The 24124-nt window shown below is 64.7% G+C and overlaps 11 protein-coding genes across 11 annotated transcripts; 7 read left to right on the top strand and 4 right to left on the bottom strand.

The window, feature by feature from the left end:
* Positions 1–168: 168 nt before the first annotated feature.
* COG6 (Golgi transport complex subunit COG6) lies at positions 169–2884 on the bottom strand (the record flags this gene model as incomplete). Its single annotated transcript, XM_076651352.1, has 9 exons — positions 169–453; positions 516–584; positions 643–996; positions 1079–1291; positions 1369–1741; positions 1800–1964; positions 2050–2250; positions 2311–2441; positions 2504–2884. 9 exons carry the CDS (start codon positions 2882–2884, stop codon positions 169–171), a joined length of 2172 nt encoding a protein of 723 aa, XP_076503146.1.
* A 589-nt stretch (positions 2885–3473) lies between these two features.
* JCM10292_005704 (uncharacterized protein) lies at positions 3474–4276 on the top strand (the record flags this gene model as incomplete). Its single annotated transcript, XM_076651351.1, has 4 exons — positions 3474–3668; positions 3735–3880; positions 3938–4017; positions 4077–4276. 4 exons carry the CDS (start codon positions 3474–3476, stop codon positions 4274–4276), a joined length of 621 nt encoding a protein of 206 aa, XP_076503145.1.
* Positions 4277–4624: 348 nt separating this feature from the next.
* JCM10292_005703 (uncharacterized protein) lies at positions 4625–5490 on the top strand (the record flags this gene model as incomplete). The annotated part of the gene is made up of 2 exons (XM_076651350.1): positions 4625–5182; positions 5245–5490. 2 exons carry the CDS (start codon positions 4625–4627, stop codon positions 5488–5490), a joined length of 804 nt encoding a protein of 267 aa, XP_076503144.1.
* A 486-nt stretch (positions 5491–5976) lies between these two features.
* On the top strand, positions 5977–6853 carry JCM10292_005702 (uncharacterized protein; the record flags this gene model as incomplete). The annotated part of the gene is made up of 2 exons (XM_076651349.1): positions 5977–6525; positions 6611–6853. 2 exons carry the CDS (start codon positions 5977–5979, stop codon positions 6851–6853), a joined length of 792 nt encoding a protein of 263 aa, XP_076503143.1.
* A 447-nt stretch (positions 6854–7300) lies between these two features.
* JCM10292_005701 (uncharacterized protein) lies at positions 7301–8381 on the bottom strand (the record flags this gene model as incomplete). The annotated part of the gene is made up of 7 exons (XM_076651348.1): positions 7301–7532; positions 7601–7677; positions 7745–7795; positions 7857–7931; positions 7996–8023; positions 8092–8125; positions 8264–8381. The coding sequence occupies 7 exons, from the start codon at positions 8379–8381 to the stop codon at positions 7301–7303; spliced, it is 615 nt and encodes a 204-aa protein (XP_076503142.1).
* A 1271-nt stretch (positions 8382–9652) lies between these two features.
* JCM10292_005700 (uncharacterized protein) lies at positions 9653–10498 on the top strand (the record flags this gene model as incomplete). The annotated part of the gene is made up of 5 exons (XM_076651347.1): positions 9653–9816; positions 9880–9898; positions 9974–10013; positions 10073–10228; positions 10422–10498. 5 exons carry the CDS (start codon positions 9653–9655, stop codon positions 10496–10498), a joined length of 456 nt encoding a protein of 151 aa, XP_076503141.1.
* A 719-nt stretch (positions 10499–11217) lies between these two features.
* Positions 11218–14631, top strand: JCM10292_005699 (uncharacterized protein; the record flags this gene model as incomplete). Its single annotated transcript, XM_076651346.1, has 6 exons — positions 11218–11283; positions 11388–12133; positions 12210–12591; positions 12647–13445; positions 13499–14536; positions 14600–14631. 6 exons carry the CDS (start codon positions 11218–11220, stop codon positions 14629–14631), a joined length of 3063 nt encoding a protein of 1020 aa, XP_076503140.1.
* Positions 14632–14968: 337 nt separating this feature from the next.
* Positions 14969–15480, bottom strand: JCM10292_005698 (uncharacterized protein; the record flags this gene model as incomplete). Its single annotated transcript, XM_076651345.1, has 2 exons — positions 14969–15303; positions 15381–15480. The coding sequence occupies 2 exons, from the start codon at positions 15478–15480 to the stop codon at positions 14969–14971; spliced, it is 435 nt and encodes a 144-aa protein (XP_076503139.1).
* Positions 15481–16448: 968 nt separating this feature from the next.
* On the bottom strand, positions 16449–17236 carry JCM10292_005697 (uncharacterized protein; the record flags this gene model as incomplete). The annotated part of the gene is made up of 2 exons (XM_076651344.1): positions 16449–16721; positions 17015–17236. 2 exons carry the CDS (start codon positions 17234–17236, stop codon positions 16449–16451), a joined length of 495 nt encoding a protein of 164 aa, XP_076503138.1.
* A 408-nt stretch (positions 17237–17644) lies between these two features.
* On the top strand, positions 17645–20859 carry JCM10292_005696 (uncharacterized protein; the record flags this gene model as incomplete). Its single annotated transcript, XM_076651343.1, has 8 exons — positions 17645–17821; positions 17883–18094; positions 18157–18642; positions 18700–19589; positions 19656–19729; positions 19789–20203; positions 20288–20393; positions 20541–20859. 8 exons carry the CDS (start codon positions 17645–17647, stop codon positions 20857–20859), a joined length of 2679 nt encoding a protein of 892 aa, XP_076503137.1.
* A 320-nt stretch (positions 20860–21179) lies between these two features.
* JCM10292_005695 (uncharacterized protein) lies at positions 21180–23669 on the top strand (the record flags this gene model as incomplete). Its single annotated transcript, XM_076651342.1, has 3 exons — positions 21180–21761; positions 21821–22945; positions 23016–23669. The coding sequence occupies 3 exons, from the start codon at positions 21180–21182 to the stop codon at positions 23667–23669; spliced, it is 2361 nt and encodes a 786-aa protein (XP_076503136.1).
* Between the last annotated feature and the right edge of the window lie 455 nt (positions 23670–24124).

The following is a 24124-nucleotide window of genomic DNA, read 5'->3' as shown; positions in this document are numbered from 1 at the left end:
TGGCGCGTCTGGCTCAAGCGGCAAGCGGACGAGGCAAGAGTTCGAAGACGCGTCTCGACGGACTTGGCCAAAATCACGCGTCGGCGACGCGTCGATCGCTTTCCGCATTCTCTCCTATCAGGACGCTTGCTGGACGCGTACTGCTGTCCCACTTGCATACGACATTGTCTACCGGACCACGAGAAGCATCTCGACCTCCTCCTTCCTCCGCCTGAGCAAGCTCTCCGCACCCTCGTAACCGTTCGCAGGATCGAGCACCGCGTCTGCCAGCTCTCCATATGCCGCGCTCAGCCGCGCGAGTGCTTCGGCGTGCACCGACGTTGCCAGATGCGGCGGGAGCAGCGCGAGGCGAGGAGAGGTGAGCGGGTCGAGCGATGAGAGGAAGGTTGTGAGGGTGGCTTGGGCGGTGAGGAGGGCGGAAGGCGAGGCAGGCGCAAGGGACGATAACGGAGTCTGTATGGGCGAGCGCGGGTGAGTAGGCAGCTTGCATCGACTTGGCAGCGGAAGGTACGCACACCGGCCTCCTTGGTCCGCAAGGCAGAGACGGCTGGCTCGAGCCCGCTCTCCCTCAGAAGGTGTGAGTGCTGTATGCAGGAAGAGTGTCAACTGGACTGCGACTGTCGAAAACACATCCGAACGCACATGCTCGGCCGTCAAGCTCTCGACGTGCGTCTCCTCGTCCCGCTCGACCGAACCCCTCCTCTGCCCGACAAACTCGAATCCTTCGAGCGCACTCAGAACGGCCTCGTCGCAATTGACCCAGAAGACGTGTCGGTCCCACTCCACGGGGCGCATTTCGGCCATGCGCGTGCACATGTCGAGCGCAGGGTCGAGCGCCGCGTCGAGCACGTCCGTAAAGTCGGCTTCGCGCGACTTGGGCGACGGGACGGACGCTTCGTGCTCGAGGAGCGAGGTCGCGTAGACCGTCATGACCTCGCGCAGGGTCGAGAGGATCTCGCGGAGCTGGAGCGGAGCGGAGAGGGCGGCGGCAGGAGGCTGTGCGGTAGACGATATCGCAGGAGGCAAGGTCAGCGCTGTCCGAACGAGCCGACAAATCCATAGCGACGAGGTGACGCACCTGAATGAAGCGCAGCAAGCTGCGTCCTTGCGCCTTGAGCGTCTCAAAGAAGAGCTCGTACGCGTGGTCCATGATCTCGCCCAGGACGGTGCTCATGAGCGCGTCCTCGCCAATCGTGCGCTCCATCGTCACCTTGTAGAAGTGTATGAGCGTCGCAATGCGGTACGCCATGATGGGCGACTCCTGCGACTTGATCGTCTGTTGCACGCGGATCTGCAGGGTCGAGACGCGTTTACGCAGTCAGCCACGACAAAGCTTTTCGCAACAGATGCGCCTCTGCGCGTACGCACCTTGAGCGGCCTTCCGCACCCCTCGAAGTCCTTGTCGAGCAGCTTCTTGACGCGATCACGGTCGGTTCGGAGCAGCTCGGCGCCCTCGACGCCCGTCTTGATCCTGCGATGCCTGCTGAGCGCATGCACCTCGCCGACCCTGCGCGCGCCCTTCTCGTCCTCCTTGGTCCCGAACAGGCTCTCGAGGAACTCGCGCTCGCCCGCCATGGCCTGGTGCAGCCACGCGAGCATGTCGCCGATGTACCGGATCGGGTCGTGCGCGTGCAGCTCGATCGGCCGCGGGAGACCGTTTGGGCCGCCGCGCGTGAGGGCGTCGAGGAAGAGGTTGAGAATTGAGGTGGAGCGGGTCGTGCCGAGGACCGAGAGGACCTCGCTGCGGAGTTGATGACGGCTATCAGCCTAGCTCCGCCGATAGGGCTCGCGTGACTTACGAGAGCAGATCTGGTCGCGCCTTGAGACGAGACACGGCCTCGCGCACGGTTGCCGAGACCTCGAGGACGTCCTTGGCGAATCCGCGCGCCTCGAACGTCAGCCACTTGTGGATCTTGGAGAAGCCCGCCTCAAGATGCTGGCTGGTGTATTCCATGATATCGAGACTGCGGACAGGCGCAGGATTATCGATCGTCAGTCTTGTGCTCGAGTATGGACAAGAAGCCGGATTGAGGGGCACGCGGCACTCACCCGGCCTGTGTCCCTTCGCCTGCCTCTCCGCTCAGCAGCGCCCGACAATCGGCGCGTATCCGGTCCGTCTTGTCCATCGCAGCGAACAGCTCGGGCCCGACGGGAACTTCGCGCGAGTTGAGGGCGCGCAGCTCGGCGTCGGTGAGAGTGAAGCGGGTAAGGAAGACGTGGACGAGAGATTGTTGGACGGTGGTTGTTGCCCTGTGAAGTCGCTATTGCATGAGCTCGTGATGGGGATAGGCGAGAACGCGCGGGACAGACCGTTGTTGGCGCAGACCCTCTGCGTGCTCGAGAAGGTAGCGTGTGCCTTGATTCGCCTTGTCAAGCTCGGTCTGGACCTCGTCGCAGCAAACGTGCATGGCGTCCAGATGCGACTGGAGCATGCTCAGCTTCTGCAAACAGGCGCAGCAAGGTGAGCCACCAGCGCCAGAGAGAGGGAAGAGGGCGAACGCACGTCGTTGACCTCGGAGAAGGCCTGGAGGAACTCGCGGCTGCCTTCGGCCATCTTGCCGTCGACCTCCTTGCGCAGTCCGCCGCGCTTAAGCGCTGTCCCGATGCCGCGCTGCTGCACTTGCGGCTGCTGCCCCACCTGCTTCGACCCGGCCTCAGCGCCCTCGTCGGCCTCGCCGCGCTCGAGCTGCCCGAGCGTGTCGAGTGCAGCGCGCGTCCCTGCATCCTCGAAGTTGGCCGAGAGGAGGCGCTGGACCTTGATGTGGAGCGGCGAGAGATGCGACGAGCGCGTGCCTCCGGGCGAGGGCGTGAGGCCGGGCGAAGAGTACGACACGGCCGAGCTCCGCCGCGCAGACAGCGCTGGTCGGGCCTGCGTTGCGCTCATCGCTGCAGCGCGAAAAGCGGAAGTGGGGCCAAGACGAGCGCCGACTGCACGAGATGGTTGTCCTCGAACCAGTCTCTCACATGCACAGAAAGGCTCGCAAAGGGTGCATACTTGAGCAGTAGACTTGCACTGCGGCTGGCCTGCACACGCTACGCGCTTTCCAGCTTGCGATGCACTGGGACGGCTCCCTGTCCCCGTCTTCATCAGTCGTGCGCCGTCCTGCTGGATGGCGCGCTCTGCAGACTGTGACCAGGTATTTCGTGACGTTTCTGTGGGTCTCAAATCCGCGAGGTGATTGAGGCGCCGCTCGGCTGGCTTGTGTGCCCTTGCTTGACCCCTTCGCCTGCTTACTCAGACTCGCTCTGCGTGCTGCTCGCAGCGAGACACGCGGCAGACAGCTCGTCTGCGCAATGTGCACGTGGAAGGCCTTGGTCAGCACGCTTACACAGCAAATGAACGCCTGCGCAAGCCCGCGCCGTAAAAGAGCGCCTCTGCTTCTCGCCTTCTCTGTTTCTCTTCACACTTCTTGTCCACCTGGCCTCGACTCGTCCTTCCCCTTCCACTCACAGCTCTCCAAAAAGCCGTCCACATGCCCGCCGCCGCCTACCGCTTCCGCGAGAAGATCCTCCGCGTCCCGAACGTCCCAGTTTCCGCGTCTTCGAAGACAAGCGCGCTCGTCGTCATTGACGTCCAGGGCGCTTACGCTCCCGGCGCACCGGTCGAGATCACGGACGTGACCAAGCACAACGAGGTCATCAAGGGCCTCGTGCAGAAGTACCGCCAAGTGCGCCTCGCGTTTCCTTCTGCCGCTTTGCGTGCTCAACACTGACAGTCGGGTCCTAACTGACAGGTCGGCGGTGAGGTCATCTGGATCCTGCACCATGAGCTCGAGGAGGACCCTGTCTCGTACAACGCCAAGGATGCCTCGGGCGACTTTTTCGATGACTTGCGCCCGACCGAGGGCGAGAAAGTCATCATCAAGCACATGCCCAGCAGGTCCGTCGCTCTTCTGTTCTGATCGACGTGCTACCTACTGACGGGCTTCCTTTCCAGCTTCCACGAGACGGATCTGCAGGAGTACCTCGAGAGCAAGGGCATTAAGCAGATCGTGCTGACGGGCTACATGGCTCAGGGTACGTCTAACCCTTCCTTTCTCGCACATGTTCTGCATTGACACCGCGCTCTTGTACAGTGTGCGTCACCTCGACCACCGTTTACGGCTTCCACCTCGGCTTCGACGTCGTCATCGTGCGCGACGCCATCGGCTCTCACGAGTGCCTGACGCCCAACGGTCAACGTCTCGTCACCGCCGCTGCGCTCGTCGAGGGCGCTGTCAATCTACTGCACGACGGCTTCGGGACGGCCATTGCGGCGGCGGACGTGCAGGCTTGAGCAGGCGGGATGTGTACGGAACAATGCGGTTCACTTTCTAGCACTCTCGCTTTGGCAGTGTCTCGATGATTATACGGCCTTGCCTCTTTCGCTTGGCTCGCACAGTGCCCCAGTGCTGCACTGCGCTCCTGCACGCCGGATTCCTTTGATCCCCCTGCTTTGTTTCATGCCGACTTCCTCCATCCGATCAACGATTCGACGAACAAAGCCGCTCCATGCCTGATTCTGACGATGCAGTCTCATCCCTTGCATCAGCTCGCTTTCCCACCAGCAAGACGCGGCGGCAATCGCTTGTTGTAGCGTAGCTGCTTGTCTTCTTTGCGCCCTCCCGACACACGCAACTTCGCCATGCACTTCGTCACCGCCTTCGTCTCACTCCTTGCGGCCGCCCTCCCGGCTCTCGCTGCTCCCTCCCCAGACCCTCTCAGCCCTGCCGAGCGCGTCTCGCTGAGGGACGCCGCCCGCTCCGCCTCCTCGGCGGCGGCTGCAGCCTCTGCGTCCGCCACCGCCACGACATCGATCGACTGGTCGAAACTCTCGCCCGCGGAGCGGGTCTCAATCCGCAACTCGCAGCGTCTCGCGACGGCGACTTCGTCCGCTTCGGCTGCGCCGACTTTGACGCCAAAGCAGACGGCGTTCACCGGCACGTATTACCACTCGGACCACAGGGAGCACGTGATGTACAACTCGGGCGAGCACAAAGACCGCTACGTCGGCTGGCTCACGCTCGAGCAGGACAAGGCGGGGTACGCGGCAATCATGGCGTTTCTAGGCCGCGAAGTCGACTGGGACAAGTACGGTTACGATGCGGCCGTAGACTACGAGGGCAAAATGTGCCCCGGCATGGAGCACTACGACACGACCGACGACAAGGTTCGCGAATGGGCGCTCGTGACCGACGATTTTGTGCGTCCATCTCTCGCCTCGCTCATTGCGCCTTGTGCTTGGCTCATCGGTCTCTCGCGCAGCTTTCTACCCATCCACTCACCCTCTCGCAAGTCTGCAAGCGCGGCCTCTTCCTCTTCCGCCCCGACACGAACGAGCGCCGCGTCCTGACGATTCGCGGTTCCTGCGGCTCGGCGCATTGTCCGGGCGAGGGCGTCGCCCTCGGCTGGTACACGCGGAACAAGGACTTTGGTTCGCCTCAGTCGTGGGCCATCCTTCCGGAGGGGACGCAGGTCCGGTTTGAGATCCCTTCCCTCGCACTGCTCTAGTTCTTCGGATCGCTGCATCGATCTCGTTTCCTGGCAATACAGTCGCGTTGTCTGACACTCTTTGTCGAGCATGCAAGCTGTCCGGGAAAACTCGTTGTGACGAACAAGGGACGCCGACACTGCTCGACCTTCCCAACTTGCTTGCGTCGCCCGTTTCCCTTACTCGCGCCGTCGCGCCAAGCCATGTCGGCCCTGTGCTACTCCCCTTCCGGGCTAGCTCGGCTCTACGGATAGAAATGACCGGGTCCGGCGAACTTGTCGGCCGCGCTCGCCTGTTGTTCTTTCCCCTGCTCTGTTTCATCGCTTCCATTCTTCTCCTCACCGCTTGCGGACGAACAAAGCGACGCGACGCCCTTCTTTTGATGGATGAGTCTCATCCCTTGCATCAGCTCGTCTCGGGCGGCGACTTGAAGAAGCGGTCATGCTGGCGACTCCTGCTCTCTTTCTCCCGCGCACCCAGCCTTCAGACACCCATCCCCTGGCACCATGCACTTCGCCATTCCTCTGCTCCCGCTCCTCGCCCTCGCTCTCCCGGCTCTTACCTCTCCCGTCCCCGAGCGGCTCAGCCCTGCCGAGCGAGTCTCGATGAGGGATGCCGCCCGTTCCGCCTCGTCGGCTGCCGCGGCCGCTTCTGCCTCTGCCACCGCCACCGCCTCGATCGACTGGAGCAAGCTCTCCCCGTCTGAGCGTGTCTCGCTGCGGAACGCCCAGCGCCTCGCGACGTCCACCTCGTCCGCCACGGCCGCGCCGACCTCGATGCCAAAGCAGACCGTCTTCACAGGCCCGTACTTCTTCTCGGACCGCGTCGAGCACGTGAGCTACCTCTCGGGGCAGTACCGCGACCGGTCGGTCGAAGGCCTCTCGCTCGAGCAGCTGCGGCAGATCTACGGCGGGCTCGACGCGTTCGGCCAGGTGAGCGACTGGCAGTTCCGCGCCGCGGTGCCGTACGAGGGCGAGGTCGTCTGCCCCGGGATGGACAAATACGACACGCGGGACGACAATCGGCGCGAGTGGGTCACCGTCTCGGAGGATTTCGTACGTCGCCGCTCTTCGTCTTCCTTCCCCCCTCCCCTTGTCCACGATTCCGTGCTGACTCCCGCTACTTCGCCCTTACGCACAGCTCGCCGCGCACTCCCTCACACTCCCGCAGCTCTGCGGCCGCGGCCTCTTCCTCACGCACCCGACGACCGGCGCGCGGCGCGTCCTCACGATCCGCGGGTCGTGCGCGTCGGGCCACTGCGCCGGCGAGGGCGTCGCGCTGAGCCGGTTCACGCGCCAGAAGAGCGGCGCTGGGTGGCAAGAAGACGAGGTCGCCGAGGGGATCGAGGTGCGGTTTGAGATCCCGTCGCTGGCGAGGCTGTGAACGAATGGAGGGGTGTCGCGTTGGCGAGGAGTTGCAAAAGAACGATACGTTGAGCAGACCGCCGAGGCAAAAGAACCCGAAGCCGAGAGTCGCAAGCGGAAGCCTCTTCAAGCAGGTCCTGGAAGCGACGAACGCTCTCCAACCTCGAGCGCCAGACGAAGGCAAAAAGGCGGGGCTTTACAGACGAAACGAGGGCTACTAAGCTCTTGCGAGCCTCAAGAGCGAGACCGCAGGGCGAGGAAGAGGGAGCGAAGGATGCAAGCGAGAGGGCCAGAGGTAAAAGACGAGCGCGGCCCGATGCACGCTGCGGCGAGGCGCGAGGATATCGTGGATTGCGAGATCGTGAGATAGAGAGAGACGGATTGAGGTAGGGGAAAACGAGTGTCCGTTGGAACAGGCGCGCGTGAAAGGGACAGAGAGAGGGAAGCGAAGGGACGTGCTCTACTCTTAGGCGAGGAGAGCGGCGCCAACGGCGGCGACACCGGCGAGGCCCGAGAGGGCGAGCGAGGCAGCGCCGTTGGTCGGCTGAGCCGACTGCGAGGCCGCGGTGCCGCTCTGGGTCGACTCGGTCGTCGAGGGGTTCTGCGACGAGCGCGAGGTCTGCGAGCCAGTGGTGGCCGCAGCCGACGAGGACGAGCCAGCCGCCGACGACGAGCCAGCCGACGACGCGGCGGACGAACTGCGGACGGAGCGCAATCAGTACAGCGGGTCGGTGAGAGATAAGCGGTGAAGTGCGGCGGAACGCACCTGGCGGCCGACGACGAAGCGCCGCCCGAGGCCGACGCGCCAATGCACGACGTGTCACCACCGTCCTGGATGGTAACCTGCAAAAGCGAAACGAGCTCGTCAGTCTACACGAATGCGCCGACGGGCGGGGCAAATGGAACGCACAGCGTCGGCGTAGTTGGTCTGGCCAGAGCCGTCGGTGATGGCGAGGGTCACCTGCGCAGAGGCACCGTGTCAGTGGAAGCAGTAGGGCACCGTATGCAGGTATGCAACGCACCGAGGTGCCGGCGGGCTGGTTGACCTGCCACGAGTACGAGGTCGAGTCGACGCCGTTCTGGATGGTCTCGAGGGTCTAGAGCGCGCAAGACGGTCAGTATTCATTCTCGAAAGCGGCGGACGAATCGCAGGATACTCACGTTGGTGGTCGAGCCGCCCTGGTTGACGCTGCAGAGTGGCGGAGCGCGGTGAGCGATCAGCTCGGCAATCGAGCACGCCAATCAAACACGACGTACCGAACGTAGTACGGAGCCTGTCCGCCCGACCACGCTGTTTGTAGGCGGGAGGGTGGCTACCATCAGTGGCTGCACAACGAAAGGGCGGGAATGCCGAGGCGCGCCGCGCCCCGGCGCGCTTGGCGAGCGAGGGGTCCACTCGCGCTCGCTGAACACGGCAGGAGAGACGCACAGAGGAGAGCGTTCTGGCAGGTGTAGAGAGGGGGCGGGGTGTTGATGGTGACCTGCGCAGCGGCGGAGCTGGCGAGCGCGAGGGCCGAGACGGCAACAGCAGAGATCGTGAACTTCATCTGCGTGGTCGTTCGATCGCGTGCGGGCAAGAGAGCGAGAGCGAGATGGGGGGTCCGTGCGAATCGGGCGCAGACAAAAGCGCGGGCGGGCGACGAGCGAGAGTGAATGGGCGCCGAACGAAGCGTGTTTGCCGAAGCCGAGACGCGTGCGAGAAAACGTGCGGCGAGGCGAGAGGCGCGAGGCGAGAAAGGGCGACCGACGCGTCGAATGGGCGCAGAAGGGCAACGCAGGGGGCAAGCGGGAACAAGACGATGGTGAGCGGGTGCTGCGAAACGAGCGAGGGTGCTCGGGGGCACGTAGCGCGTCGAGGCGAGTTGCGGGCTCGCGAGGGGTGCGCGAGGAACGCGAGAAGGCGAGCGAGACGCACCGTGGAAGAGGCTGGCTCGGGAAGAGAGAAGGCAGGAAAGAAACGCGAGGGGGCGAGGGGGAGAGAGGGAAGGGGAGCAGAGCCAGAGCAGGGGAGCGCCAGCCAGAGCGCCAGCGGGTGCGCGGCGCCACGGGAGCGCGACCGCGAGCCCGCGAATCGCAGCCCGCATCGCCTCGCCTCCGATCCTCGCCCTCGCCCTCCCCAGGCGCGTCTCTCTCGCTGAGAGGGCAGTGCAACAGCCAGCGCAAGGTAGCAAACAGCACCAGCCTAAGCGCATCGAGCAGCCTTGCCAGCAGCAGAGACACGCGTCTCTTCGCGTCGCATCGCCGAGCTCCAGAACCCGTACAGCGGGACACAACAGCGCGCAGCTCAAGCAATAGAACGAGGTAGCACAGAGAAGCGACAAGCAGGAACGAGAGCCCTGAACGGACGCCTAGCGGCCTTCTCAACTCGTCGACGAGGAGGTGATGGGTGTCTCGGCGTCAAGGAGCGCCTGACGGTGGCCTTCGGACCACCTGGAGTATGCAAATAGCACAGCAAATCAAAACAAGCTGCACGGCGAGTCTCGTATGAAGACGGCGAGGCGAGTTTCGAGAGCGCGCCGCTTCCGCAACCTGGAGCGGAAGCAGTACAGGATGCTACACACGTGTGAATCACTCGTACAACTGTCCCAAGCATACTTTATACTGGAGAGGCTGTTGCGCAGAAGCTACACCGCCCCCTACTCCGCCTTGACGTCGCTGAGCAGACGACCTCGACCTCGCTCCTGTCCCCACTAAGTGCCTGCACAGCCAGTGGGCTCAAAGTCACTCTGTGGATCGCAGGACCCGTCTGAACCAGTCCACCCGTCCGCTCGCAGCCTCTCGCACTCCTTTCTCCGCAACCCTCATCCCGCACAACACCATGTCGTCCCCTGCCACGAGCAACTACGCCGTCGAGTCGGCCGTCATCAAGGCGCCCCTCACCGCCGTCTGGCACCTCATCAAGCTCGGCGATTTCTCCAAGTGGTGGAGTGCGCTCCAGAGCTCGGGTCCCGCCAGCGCGGGCATCAGCAACGAGGCCGACGTGTGCGTTCGTTCGCTCTGCTGCTTTTCCAGTAGGTCTTGCTGACTAGTGTGCGGCGCCGGCAGCTTCGAGTGGAAGTTCAAGGTAGGTGGACCTCGTCGTCGGACAGCCTGAGACTCGCGCTGCAGCTAAACCCGATCCTCTCCCTCGCCTTTGCAGGACGGCACGACGCTCCACGTCAAGCAGGAGGAGCACTCGTGTCAGTTCTTCTCGTCCCCGGCCCACTTGTCCGCCCGGCTGACTCGTCCAACCTGGCAGCGCTCCGTCACTCGATCTCGTACAGCGTCCTCACCGCCGAGCCCGCCCTCTCGTACTCGTCCGTCATCTCGACCATCACGCTCTTCGCCGTCACGAGCGGTGCCGAGGAGGGCTCGACCTTTGTTCAGTGGACCGGCTCGTTCTCGTCCGACGCCGGTGCGTTGCTCTCCTTCTTGCCCTTATGCCTCCTTTCCATACTCTGCTGGGCCGCGCACGAGGTCTTCTGGCCCTTCATAGCGGCCTGTGTAATAAGGAGAGCGGGAGGCCCTCCCGCTCTGGCCCCAACCTGCGTTTTGGGCATACGACTGACGCCGCTCGCTCCGTTCTCCTACCCCCTCCTCTGCCGCAGACGTCGGCGTCCTCGAAGACGGCAAGTACAAGCGCCGCGAGGCCCTCGCCGACCTCGCCAAGGCGGTCAAGGCCTAAGCACCTCGATCGTCGCACATCAAGAAGAGATTGAACCGGTCGCTTTCCGCCTCGTCTCGCCTAAGAGTATTTCAACGATCCGCAAAGTGAAGTCTGCAACTATCAATCAGTGCCTCACACACGAGATGCCGCTACGGCGACCACCCTCGATTTCGGCACCAGCCCAGTGAGCAGCGCGCGGGGTCAAGCCGTGCGATTGGCTTTCGGCATCAGCTTGTCTCCCTCCCTTCTTCTGGCGCGAGTCTCCGTGCGCGTGTTCGTTCTAGTGCGCAGTGTCCCGCCTGCGCCCCTTTGTCGCCTGCTGCGCTAGGTTCGGCTACCGCTTCCTGCCTGCTCCGTGCTCACACGACCCTCGTCGCGGCTCCTCGCTCGGATCCTCCTCACCGTCGCGAGGCTCGTGCGCTCGGCGGCCGGCTTGTCATCCGGCTTGCATTTGCCTCGCGCTCAGTCCCCCGCTTCGCGAGCTCGTCGCAACGCTCGACCAAGCTCTCGCGCTGCGCGACGACCGTGCAACGCGGTCTCCTCTCGCTGTTCGCGTCGCTACGCTACAGAGACGCCTCTCTCGCGGACCTTCCGACAACCGTTGTGCCGCCCGACAGCCGTGCGGAGTCCGCGCCGTTCGCCTCTCCTCTCCGACTGCCCACAGCTGCCGAGTCCTTCCTGCGCCCTTCGCCTGCCGCCTCGCCCTTGAGCCCGACAAGCAGGACACAGTCACGGCCATGGCTGACTGGGCGGATCTCACCTCGACGGTGCGCCGCACGAAGGGCGAGTGCCCTCCGCCGCTGGTGCGTTCCTGCTCCCCGTCTCCTGCTGCTGCTGATCGGCCCGTCCGCACGGCACGGCGAGGCCAGAGCGATCTGAGCTAAACCGGCCTTTCGCTGCTCTGCAGGTCGGCGCGTCTGTCACGCTCGCGGGCGACTCGATCTTCGTCTTTGGCGGCCGCCCGGTCGACAGCCGCGAGATGACCAACTCCGTCTACGCGCTCGACCTGCGCTCGCTCGCGTGGGCCAAGCTGTGGCCGCCGGCTGCGGTCCCAGCAAGCGCGACGGCTGCAGTTGCAGCCGAGGGCCCGGCGCCGCGGTACTTCCACTCCGCTCAGGCCTGGGACGACCAGCTCGTAATCTTTGGCGGGCAGAGCTACGTCGCCGGGTCGAGCGGCAGCGGCGGTGCGCACCTCGAGACGCTGAATGAGCTCGTCCTGTTCGACACGAAGCGGCACACCTGGTCCTTCCCCTCACCGACCTGCCTTCCGGGCACTTCTGCCCCATCGCCTCGCTATGCGCATCTCTCGCAGCTCACGCGCGTCGCCTCGCGTCCTCCACCAGGCTTCTCCCAGGACCCGCCGACCTACTCGTCCCGCCTCGTGATTCTCGGCGGCCAGGATGCCGACAACAACTACCTCCCCGACCTCGCCGTGCTCGACCTCGACCAGATGCAGTGGGTCGCGCAGGCGCCGTACCCGCGCAAAGCCGGGACGTACCGCTCGGTCGCGGCGGCGGCGAGTGTCGGCGTTGCGCCGAGGGAGGAGAAGATCGGGACCGACGGCGAGGTGCTCGTGTACTCGAGCCACGCGATCGAGCCCACGGAGGACAAGGAAGAGCCCGTCTGGGTCTACAGCAATTCGAATTTTGTCAGGTGCGTGTCTCTTGCAACCCGTCTTGAAGCACCTGCTCGCGCTGGGACCTGACCAGTGCTTCGTCGTTTCACGCAGCCCACGGCGAGACCTCGACATGATCCCGCACGTCCACGACGCGCTGACAACTCCCGCCTACCTATCCCTCTCCGACTCGATGGTCGGCGACCCGTCTTTCCCACCCGGCCTGCGCTTCCCGCACGCCTATGCCTGCGGGCATCACCTCGTCCTCTCTGGCGCGCACGTCGGCGTCAATCGCGCCGAGTTCGTCATCTGGACGCTCGATCTGGGCACAGCGCCGGCAGCGAGCAAGACGCGTGACAAGCTCGTATGGAAGGCGCTGCCGCTCGACAAGGTATTCGGGAAGGGCGGATGGGGTCCAGCAGTGGGCTGGCGGAACACGCTCGTCGTTGTTGGCGATCAGTCGCGCGACATGGCGAGCGACTACAATTCTCGACAGGCGAGTCCTCTTCCCTCTTCCCTCGAACAAGCGATGCTGACTACCCCATGCGTAGACAAACTTCTCCCAGATCGCGTTCGTCGACCTCGAAGGCTTCGGCGTCTACGTCCCACCGCCTCAACCGATCCCGGCGATTCAGCAGCAGCTCGGACTCCTCACTATGTCACAGCCGCAGCTCTTCGACTACGAGATCATCGCGAGCGACAAGGAACGACTCGGCTGCAGCCGCAAGCTGCTCGAGGCGCGTTGGCCTTGGTTCGCCGACGAGCTGCGGGCCGTCGAGGCCAAGGCGTATGCGGCAGTCGAGGCGCGCGAGCAGCGAACAACGACGGGCTCGGGCTCGTACGGCGACTCGAGCGACGACGAGCCTATCGACGGCGCGATGCAGCGGGTCGTATCGCCCGTGCCGGCGAAGAAAGCCGCGCCCGTGATGTCAAATCCAGTGCGAGCGCCTTCGCGCATCTTCCCCATCACGACGCACTCGCTTGAGCTGCCCCTATCGGCTGCCGAAGTCAAGGCGCTCCTGCAGTACTTCCACACGCTCTCGCTCTCTACGCCGCATCAGCGCGCTCTCCCCGTCCTTACATCGCTTCTCGTCTTCACAAAATCGTACGACACGGTCGTGCCTGCTCTCCGCGCGCTCGTCATCCACGCGCTGCACGAGACCCTCGAGACCAGCCCCGAGGTTGGCGCGAAAGTGTACGAGGCGGCCGCACTCGGCGACTCGGTCGCCCTGCAGATCCGCGCGATGCAGTGCATGCTGAGTGCGAGAAGGGGCAGCGCCACCTCGTCGCACCTCGAGGCGCCGACGTCTGCCCAGCCGTCGAGTTCGCGATTCTCGGGCAACAGCCACGGTCAGTCCAGCTCACTCCTCATCCCTCGGTTCAAAGACTGACGCTTCCCCTAGCCTCGACCTCCTCTTCTGCCTTTTCAGTCTACTCGAGCGGCGACGGCGACAGTAGTCTACCCTACACCCGCTCGTCGGTCGCATCCTCGCAAGCGAGCACCGCCGCTTCCTCCGTATACAACGGCATTCCGTCGTCCGGCCATTGCGCGGCTTATCCAGCTTCGTCGCCTCTCCCACCTGTCCCCTCTGGTCTCCCTGCCTCCCTCTCTTCGCCGCCAGCGATGCTCTCGCGACAAGGCCCCCTGCCGACTCCTCCTAGCGAGCTTCCGCCTGGGTCGTACCCTTCACGCAACGGATCGCTAAGTGCCGCAACCGGCGTGTCCGCCTACTCCTCCCCATCTTCGACCGGACCTCCACCCTCGCCGAGCGGTCCTCTCCCTCCCATTCCATCCGCATCGGCCGCATCGAGCGGAAATCGCAGCGCGACGCGCACTCCGACCGCTTCCATGGCTATCTCGCCCTCTACGCCGGCGCACATCGCCGAAGCTTGGCGAGCAGGCGAAGAATGGGACCGGCAGCAGCGAGCCGAGGCTGCGCGCCTCGCAGCCGAGACCGAGTCGCTCTCGCGCAACGCGTCGCTGCTGCGCCTCGGCGGCGAGCGCAAGGGCAGCGTCGCCAGCAGCGGCGCAGGCGCGCTCGGGTCGATCCCCGAATCGTCCGACAGCGGATTCACTGCGAGCCCGACGCCGAGCATCTCGAACCTCGCCAACACGCTCTCGACGGACAACGGGAGCATTCGCTCGCACGACGACAACTCGTCGATGCGGTCTCGCGGCTCGAACGAGACGAAGAACTCGTCCGAGCGCGCGGCCGAGGCGGCCGCTTCGACGGCGCAGGCTGCCGCCAAGGTCGTCAAGAAGGGCCTCTTCAGCGGGCTTCTTGCAGGACCGACGATGCACAACGCTGGCATGACAAAGAAGGTCGCGCCGCCGACCGGACCCGCTCCGAAAAGGAGCTACCCTCGACCGACGCCTAGGACGGCGAAAGGTGCAGCAGCGCTGGCGAAAATCGATGCAGAATTCGACGTCGCTTCTTCCGGTGCGTTCTTTCGAGCCCCGATGCATCGGGCTTTCACCTGATTAATCGGCTTCGCGCCTACAGGTGGATCCTCGGCGGCGTCTTTCCGCTCTTGAACCTGCCTATCCTCTCTGATTCTGCTTCTTCCCATCACGAATACGCACACGACCCTCGTTGTTTCCCTCTCTTATCGCAGTCATCCCCTCTCTCGGTTGTACAGCATGTACCCTACCTTCTACATCGCCGAGCGCAACTCCAAGTCTCGCACTCTGCGCAACTCAAGACTGCCCCGCGAGAATGCGTGAAGAGAGCATGGTCAGTGTCAGACATTTGTGCGGGATCGCGGCTACAAGGGCATGGAAGGCGAGTGCTACAGGGCAGCGGAGGTCTATATACACAACAAGCGAGGAGAAGGGGGTGCGCGCAACCGGCACGCCAGCACCGCACACTCCTCTAGTTCCCCTCCGCCTGTCCCACCCGCTGGTCGCTGTCCCCGTCATCGAGCGACAGCAGATCCTGCACCTTGCCCCGCTGCGTCTCGCTCTGCGCGCCGGCGCCCGCGCCCGTCCCGTTCGTCCCCTGGTTCGCGACTTCGTCCCTCGACCGGAGCTCGTCGAGCCAGTCGCGCGACGCAGGCGCATAGTCGTCGTTGTCCCGGTAGGGACGCGACGAGCCGGCCGTGTAGTCGTACGGCTTGGCCGAGGCGGCAGAGGTTGTCGACGAGCCGAGCGTCGGCGGGTCTTCGGAGAGAGGAGTGAAAGCGTCGCGGGCGGTAATGGTGCCGAGGCCTGAATGGACAGCAGGTAGACCAGAGATCAGCAAAAAGGGGCATAGTGAGATGCAGGAGTCGAGGGATGCGACGCACTCGAGTACCCAGCGTACTTCTCGTCGTCCTCGAAGAACGACTCGGGGCCACTGCCTGGGTAGGCGACCATGAATTGTGGAGGGAGGTACGCGTTGTTCATCTCGTCGACGAGCGAGCGGTAGAGGCGGTACCGCGGAGCAGGGGAGCAAGAGCAGAAGCGGCTCGATCGCGTGCAGCAGGGAGAGCGAGACCGAAGGCGAGCGCGATCAAGGGCAGCAGAAAGGAGGGAGACCCTGAAAGCCCTCTCGGGCGATAAACGCTGCGGCGACAAGAGCATGACTTCATCGACGACCCCTTGCAAACCCGATAGACGACGAGGGCAGATCCGGCCCTGCAAGGCGCAGACTGCGCGAACAGGGTCGGCGCTCGGCTCGGACAAGCATTCGCAGCACTCGGTCAAGCGGAGTCGGCGGAACGTGCGACGAGGATCGAAGAGGGTCGACCCAGCTCTCGCGGCGATCGCAAAGGGGCCACGCCGACCCGGTCAAGCGCCTTCCCTGACGGTGTGCACTGCGCAGCGTGCACGGCGCGCGCCTGCCAAGAGCTAATAGAAGCTAGTCGGTACGAGCGAGCGCGTTCGCGCCGCAGACAGAGGGAGCCCACCTTCTCCTGGTCATGGATCCCGGCAGTGTGAATGATGCAGATGACTTTGTTGCAACAACAAGAGCGTGAACGTTATTTACAGACAGGCCAACCGCTCGAAAGCTTCAAGCGAGTCGGCGAGACTCGAGTAGAACGGCGGATCACAGATCTGCGAATGCGCAAGGACTCGTCAGTACCCGTCCGAGGAAACGCTTGGCGCTGCTTTGACTGTCGTATGGCACGGAGGATGACCAAGCATCCAATGTGCGGGCGAGATTGAAGGGGATCAGACTGGAGGTTCTGGGCATTGCCGCCAGCAGAGTCGGAACCCGAAGGAACCGTTTGTTTTGCGGATGCATATTCCCGAGCTGGGTTAATCGGCTGAAAGCCTTTTTCTTCGTCTCCCGGGAAGAAGGGGATAGAGGAACGAGGGAGGGGGAGGAGGCTCACCTCGACCGCAAGTCCGCGTCTATGTCAAGAGCTCTGCTAGGGCGCCGAGGCGCCCCCGAGCTTGACCTCGTGCCCAGCGAGCTCCCTCGCGCGCGCCTTGAGCTGCGCAATCTCGTCCCTCAGCTCCTTGTCGCGCTTTTCGCGCGCGAGCTCGCCGGCCTGCCCGTCGCCAAACAGGTGCAGCAGCTTGAGGGTGTGTGCGAGCGAGAGGAGCGACTGGGCGCTGCGGAGCATGTGCTCTGTGCGGAGCTGGGACGCGAGGGCGCGGTGCGACGAGGCGGAGGGGTGAGGAGGGCGGGCGGGGTCGAGCTGTGGGCGGGATCAGCGGGAGCGAGTCGGGTCATGCATGGTCGGCAGAGCAGGCAGCATCAAAGTCAGCACAGCGTTGCTTCGTGTGGGCGGTTGGAAGGAGAAGAGTGCGCCCGGAACTTTTGCCAGCGCAAGCGAGCGACGCCCGAAGTGCATACGCTCGGCCTCGCATGCTTTGATCGAGGCTGTCTCGCGCATCAGGCGAGTCAGAGCGCAGCAGTCTGAACCCTGGCCATGCAACGCCGCTCGGCAGAGCCGAAGAGCACGAGGTGCAGAGGAGCGAGAGGACGCACGCGGGCGAGGGCGACGAGTTCGCGCATGCCGTCGACGAGGCTGTCGGTCTCCTTGTCGACGACGCTGTTGAGCTCCTCCTCGACGCGGTCGAGGTACTCGTCCGACGTGAGCTCGAGTGCGCTCGTCTGCGACGTCGTCGTGCGCAGGTTCTGGAGCGTCGACGGGAGCACAGTGCGCCGCCGGAAGTCGGTCTGGCGCGCCGAGGGAGCGGTGCCCTGCATCGTGCACGCTCTCGAGGGCCTACCGCCGAGAGTGAGCGCTGGCAAGAGGCGAGCCGAGTGGGGCAGGAGCCGAGGAGGAACGAGAGCCTCTACTCGCCACGCCGGACTCCGAGAGCTGCGTGAAAGAGACGGCCCGACAGATGATACGCTCCTACAGTTTTCACGCAGCTCAGGCCCGTACAAGAGGCTGCCGCCACGTCGTCGACCAGTTCCTCGTGCTCGAGCCTCTCCGCCCGCTTCTTTTCCCTCCTTTGTTGCTCTGCTCTCACTGGGACGAGCCGGTAAATCGCTCAGGAGCTTTCCAGCGACTTTTTGATCCCGCTGCAGCTGGTCCCCGCCGTCTCCTCGCTCTCCCGGACGCTCTCGCTCGCCCCGTTCCTCTCGCCGCTCCCTTGCACTCGGGTCGCAATGTCGCGCGACCAGTTCAACTGCACGCTCTGCAATCGCACCATCCCGACGCAGGAAGCGCTCGGCGGTCACTACGGCACGCAGGGCCACAAGCAGCGCGCCCGCGCCGCCAGCGCCGCACCCGCCAGCATTCCGCCTGGCCACGCCCACTGCGACGTCTGTGGGGCGGCGACGCCCGTCACGCACTACCAGAGCCACCTCAACTCGCCGCGTCACAAGAAGGTCGTCGTACTACCAGTACGAGCGCGCGCAGCAGGAGGCGCAGGCGTCCAAGTGCGGCGTCTCGCTCGAGCCGGCAGACGCTCTCGAGTTCGGCGTCGTCGAGCACGACATGCACAAGCCCAAGGCCATCGACTACAGCACTTCGAAGCAGTTTGTGGTCAAGGCAACCGAGGTTGAATGCGAGATCATCGAGGCTCGCTTCCGCAAGGCGACCGGTGTCAAGCCACGGTTTGTCTCTCCCTCTTGTCCGCCTGCATTCGTTCTGCATGCTCATTGAAGTCTCGTATCAGATTTACGGCGCAGGCGTACGCGAGGAACTCGCTACACCTCCGTGTCGGCGACTCTCGCCCGCTGCAAGTCCATTTCTTCCCGCGCAACATCTTTGGCGCCTTTCACGACACGCTCATCGTCAAGTTCCGGCGCCTCGACACGCTCGAGGACTTCGAGATCGAGCGCGACATCCGCGGCGAGGTCGGCAGCAGCACCGACAAGGCTGCCTTCGGCCCGAAGGAGCCGTTCGTCCTCAAGGCCAAGCGGCGCAAGACGCCTCGCGCGCGCACCTTCGTCCCCGGACCGAAGACCAAGTTCGCCGCCAACGTCCCTTGGGTCGGCAAGTTGCCGCTGTACCCGCCGCCGGCGTGGCTGCGTGAGCTGCTCGAGGAGAACAGCGTCGGCAAGCAGATCGCCGTGTTCCGCAAGAATGTACCGCCGCTCTCGTACAAGACATACGCCCCGTACTGGGAGAAGCTCGTATGGGCTGAACAGGTCGCACAAGAGTACGTGCTCTCCGCCCTCCCCCCGCTTGCTCCTTGCTGATCTCACGCCCTCCGCAGACTCCAGCTTCGCGAATACGACATGCATGGCGCAGCACTCGGCAAGGTCTCTGGAAACACGTACATCCTCGCCGTGCCCGGCATTGTGGACAAGCACCCGAACGTCATGCGCGGCGACAAGATTCGCGTGCACGCTTCGACGGACCCGGAGAACAAGTGGTTCGAGGGTACTGCCGACGACGTGCGCGGCATCGAAGTCTTCCTCAAGTTTCCGGCCAAGTTCCAGCCGCCTCCCTCGGCGCGGTTCGAGGTGCACTTCACCATGACGGCCATCCCGACGCGCCGCACCATCCGCGCCCTGCGCCAGCCTCTCCCGCGCGAAAGCCTCCTCTTCCCGCCCTCGACCCAGCAGCCGAATCGCGTCAGCCGCAAGACCTCGATGACCCACCCGCGCTTCTTTGCGCCCGAGATCGAGGACAATCCGTACCAGCGCGACGCCGTCCTCGCCATGTACTACTCGACGTCCGGCCGCGCGCCCTTCATCCTGTACGGCCCGCCGGGGACGGGCAAGACGACGACGCTCATCGAGGCGTGCTGCCAGCTGCTCGAGTACAAGCCCAACGCGCGGCTCCTCCTCACCGCGCCCTCGAACGCCGCGGCCGACATCCTCTGCGAGCGCCTCGCTGCACGTGCACCCTCGCTTGGGCCGAAGAAGATGCTCCGCCTCAACGCGCCGAGCCGCTTCCGCTCGGGCGTGCCCACGTCCGTCGAGCCCTTCACGTTCGTCCACGCGAGGACGTTCGCATGCCCCCAGGTCGACGACCTGAGGAAATTCCGCGTGATCGTGTCGACGTGCTACTCGGCGAGCATCCTCAGCGGCGTCGGGCTCGAAGGCGGGCACTTCTCGCATGTCTTTGTCGACGAGGCGGGACAGGCGACCGAGCCGGAGGGTGTGTCTTTACCTCGACTCTTTCGCACCTCCCTCGCCTCCGGTACTGATCCTTCGCACCTGGCAGCGATGCTCCCGCTTGCACTCGCGGGCGAGAATGCGAGTGTGGTGCTCGCCGGCGATCCGCAGCAGCTCGGTCCGGTGCGCAGAGCCTCTTTTCTCCTTACGACCTCGTCGACTCACCCATACACCGCACGCAGATCATCAACTCGCCGGTCGGCAACGCCTTCTCTAGGAACGTCTCGCTCCTCGAGCGCTTGATGCAGCTGCCCAACTACGCCGACAGAAGGGACCACCCGCTGCGCCGCACGACCTACGTCAAGCTCCTGTGCAACTACCGCTCGCACCCTGCGATCCTGCGCTACCCGAACGCGGCCTTCTACGGCTCCGAGCTCGAGGCGTGCGCCGCGCCCGCGATCGCGAACCGCCTCCAGAGCTGGGACGGGTGGCCGCACACGGGCTACCCGGTCCTGTTCCACAACGTCAAGGGGCGCGACGACCGCGAGGGCACCAACGTCAGCTACTTCAACGTTAACGAGATCACGGTCGTCAAGGCGTACGTGCGCGGGCTGCTCGAGACGCGCTCGAGGCTCCGGCTTGAGGACAAGGACATCGGTGCGTCTGTCACCTCAGTCTCGCTGACCTGCCGGTCCATTCCGTGCGCCTCGCGCTGGTACTGAGAGGTTGTATTGCTTGCAGGCATCATCGCACCGTATGCGGCGCAGGTCAAGAAGCTGCGCAAGGCGATCAACCGCCCCGAGATGACGATCGGCTCCGTCGAGCAGTTCCAGGGTTCCGAGCGCTCGTGCGTGCCCTTCACCGCCGTTGCCTTTGTCAAAGCAAGCTGACCCGTAGCATGCGTCGCTCACATCTGCCTTCCACTCACCTCGTCTCGTCTCCCGCCATCCTCCCACTTCGCGTTCCGCCCGCCGCCCGTTTTTTGTACCGTCAGCCTCATCATCAATTCGACAGTCCGCTCAAACGAAGAGCATCTCGCCAACAGCAAGTCGTTCGCGCTGGGCTTCCTCTCGAACCCTAAGCGGCTCAACGTCGCCCTTACGCGCGCGCAAGCCGGCCTCGTCGTCGTCGGCGACGCCGATACGCTCGCGCTCGACGACGAGTGGCGGCAGTTCCTCCTCTACGTGCACGACATGGGCGGGTGGGCCGGCGACGAGTGGGACGCGGAGCAGTACCGCGACGGGGCGCAGGACCCGGAAGCGCGCGCGCAGAGCGAGATGGACGACATCATCTCGGGGGTGGCCGCTTTGTGAGGGCGGCGAGGAAGGCGGGAACCGCGAGCTTGGAAGTGGGATGTCTGGTGTCTACTCTCTCTTGCATTGCTGTGCTTTCGGTCCGTGGGCCCGAACGGCTTGAACGGCGAACCTTCCCAAGTCAACTTTGGGCGCTCGACATCTGCGTCTCTCGCAGCTGACGCTGCCCAAATGCGCAGAGGTAGCTCAGTACACCGTGCACGTGCCCGTGCACATCGGCGATAGCGTCGTCGCGCGCGGTTCGTGCGCCCCTCTTCGTCGCGCTCACCGAACCTCGCTCTGTCCACCTCGTGTCGCCGCTGCGAGACTCTGGCGCAACAATGCTCAAGCGACTGTCTGGTCCGTTCAGCAAGGACTCGAGCGAGCCGGCACTGCTCCTCCCGCCACCTCCCGGACCGCGCTCCTTCTCATCGTCGTCGCCGCGCACGAGCCCCTCGCTCCGCCCCGTCTCGCTGCCGCCCGTCTCGCCCATCCAGCGCACTGGGAGAGGCGGTGGAGCGAGCCCAGGGTACCCGTTCCCGCAGCAGACCGCGCCGCCCTCACCGTCGCACGCCCGCTCCGCGTCCGGCTCGCAGCAGGGCATCGAGCGAGCGACGCTGCACAAGACACTCGCAGCGCTCAGTGGGCTGCTCGTGGCTCTCGACGAGCTGCGCGAGACCAAACTTGCCGAGTCCAAGGCCGAGCGCCGCGTCGCAAAGGCGCTCAAGGAGGTCGCGGGCGGCTTCACCGAGAAGGGCGCGGGAGGAGCGGGCGGCAAGAGCGACGTCGTGGTCGAGGCGCTTATGTCCGCCTCTACAATGCTCGACACGCTCGGCGAGGTCGACGGCAAGCACGCCAAGGCGGTCCAGAAGGAGTACGAGGCGCTCAACGACCTGGTCTCCAAGTTCTTCAAGCGCACCGCCGTACGCTCTGTCCCTACTGGGCCGTGCAATAGCTTCGCTGATGCATCCGTAATCGACAGAAAGAAGAGAAGGCGTTCGAAGACACGGTCACCGCTCTCGACGCTCGCGTTGCGAAGGCTACTTCGTCCTATCAGTCTTCCGCTCACGCCGCCTCCTCCTCCTCGACACGCAACATGCACGCCGCCCTCGACTCGCTCACTGCGCAACACTCGACCTACATGCACGCACTGTCGGGCCTGTCGGGCCAGATCCAGCAGACCAAGGCGTCCTACGCTGCTGCGATCGCCGACCGGCGCGAAAGCGTCGCGCGCGAGGTGGCGCGCGTCTTCTGTGGATTGGCTGAGAAGGAGTGGCAGGTCAAGGTCGACGCGACGAAGAAGGGCGGAGGGGAGAAGCTCGGGCGCGTCGTGAGCGCCGGCGCCTGGTGCGAAGCTGGCATGGAGTCTGCGGCGCGGTACCTCACCAGCGAGGCCGCAGCAGCCATCGCCTCCACCGACTCGGGCGAGCCCGACGTCGACCGCAGGGCGACACTGCGGGGCCCGCGAGCGCCCTCCAGCTCGACGGTTCAGACCGCGACCACCACGACGACAAGCAGCAGCGCTCACTCGTCGCAGCTCTCAACGTCGAGCAGCGCGACTGGCGCTGGCCGACCACCATCGCCTGCTCGGCGCTCGCGCCCGACCGAGACTTTCGAGCCGCCGACTGCAGCTCGGAGAGACACAACCCCTCGTCCGGCGTTTTCGCCCCTCGACAACGGCCGCTCGTCCGAACCTCAACGCCCTTCGTATAACTCGAGCCGACGCAGCAGTCGGGACGTCGGCGGCGACGCGAGTCCGGCGATCTCTTCCGGCTACCGCTCCGAGCCGTTGCACGACTCACACGCCCAGTCACGCTCGGCATCGCCAGGTCACGAGCGCGCCTTCCCGCAGCATGCAGAGGTCGACGAGGTCCTGCGTCGGCCCACTCCACGCTACGGCAGCGCGCCTGCGAGTGGGTCCGGCAGAGGCGCGGCGGACGAGTTTGGGCGCACCCTGCAGCACGAGGGCGAAGATGGCGAGAGGGCGGCTCGCAGTTCGACGGCTCCGCAGCGACAGGACAGCTTTGTTGCCCGCATGAGCGCCAAGTATGCGGGACATGGATCGAGACGCGGGCCCGAGGGCACGAAGAGCGCGGAAGAGCAGCAGGTGCGCTGGCGAATTGTTCGACTGGTTCTCACAACGCTGCCAGCTCTAACGCCGTGGTGCACTGTATCAGGAGCGGCAACCGGCAACTGACGCTCGCCACAAGCGCTCAAACTCGCGCGTCTCGCTCATCGCGAAGCGCTTCTCTTCGCCTCCCGATGCCATCTCTTCCTTGCCGCCCCCGCTCGTCCAGTCGCAGCCGAACATGGCATCTTACGACCATCCGTCGCCAGCACGTCGCCCGCTGCCGCCGACTCATCGTCACACGCTCAGCGGCCCGGAAGCCTCGCTCACTTCGTCGTCCTGGCTCTCACCTGCGAGTCCGACTAGTCCACCTCTCGCCCATCCTCAGCGCCTTATCTTCGGGAGCGGCGTCGCCATCTCCCACGTCGACTCTCCGCAGGCCTCCTTCGCCCGACCCGCTGCGGACGCGCCCGATCCGCCTGCGCGCCGCCCGCGAGCGTACGAAGCGGCTCAGCCGCTCCCGCCCGTAACCTCACCACCGCTGAATTACTCGCACGACACCACATACGAGAAGCAGCTCGATTCGCCCGCGACGGGCGCGTGGGCGGAAGCCGACTTCGGCCCGAACGCCTTGCGAGGCGACGGGCGACGCCAGGAAGAGCGCTGGCCGTTCGCGGGCGGATTCGAGGAGCCGCAGGCTCGCAGTGAAACGCGCGAGCTGCATGGCGTACCGGGCAAGGGTGACGAGTCGGATTACACATGACCTGTTGTGCGGGATGGAGCATAGGCGCTGCGCAGGTTCACGCTCCTGTTATACGGTTTGTACAAGTCAGCCTTGCGCTGCAAATGCTGTCGCAGACCCACGATGAGCGTGACCCGATAGAGCAACACCTACTCGTCACGATCTCGCCTGAAGCGCTCAAGTGCGAGGAGGGGCATAGGCGGCTCTCTTCCTTCCGAGTCAGCATCCGCCGGCGACTTGACTCGCTCCAGAGGTCAAGCTTGCCTCGAACAGCGGATTTAAAGATGACAAGGCGATACAGTCTGATTGCAGGTCGACGCGCACTGCGGTGACGGGATACAGAGGGAACCGGCGAAAAGATGCCTGAAGGTGGCGGAACGAGACGCGGAGAAATCGGCCACGGTGAAAGAGAGGGAATGGAGAAATCGAAACGAGAAGACAGACGAGAAGAAGCAGATCGCACGAAGGCGGCAGAC

The sequence above is a fragment of the Rhodotorula paludigena genome (genome assembly GCF_050403205.1).
Source record: "Rhodotorula paludigena JCM10292 DNA, Rt_paludigena_JCM10292v1_ctg49, whole genome shotgun sequence".
NCBI lineage: Eukaryota > Fungi > Basidiomycota > Microbotryomycetes > Sporidiobolales > Sporidiobolaceae > Rhodotorula > Rhodotorula paludigena.
The sequence above is the reverse complement of the archived record's forward strand: the minus strand, read 5'-3'. Positions and strand labels throughout refer to the sequence as shown.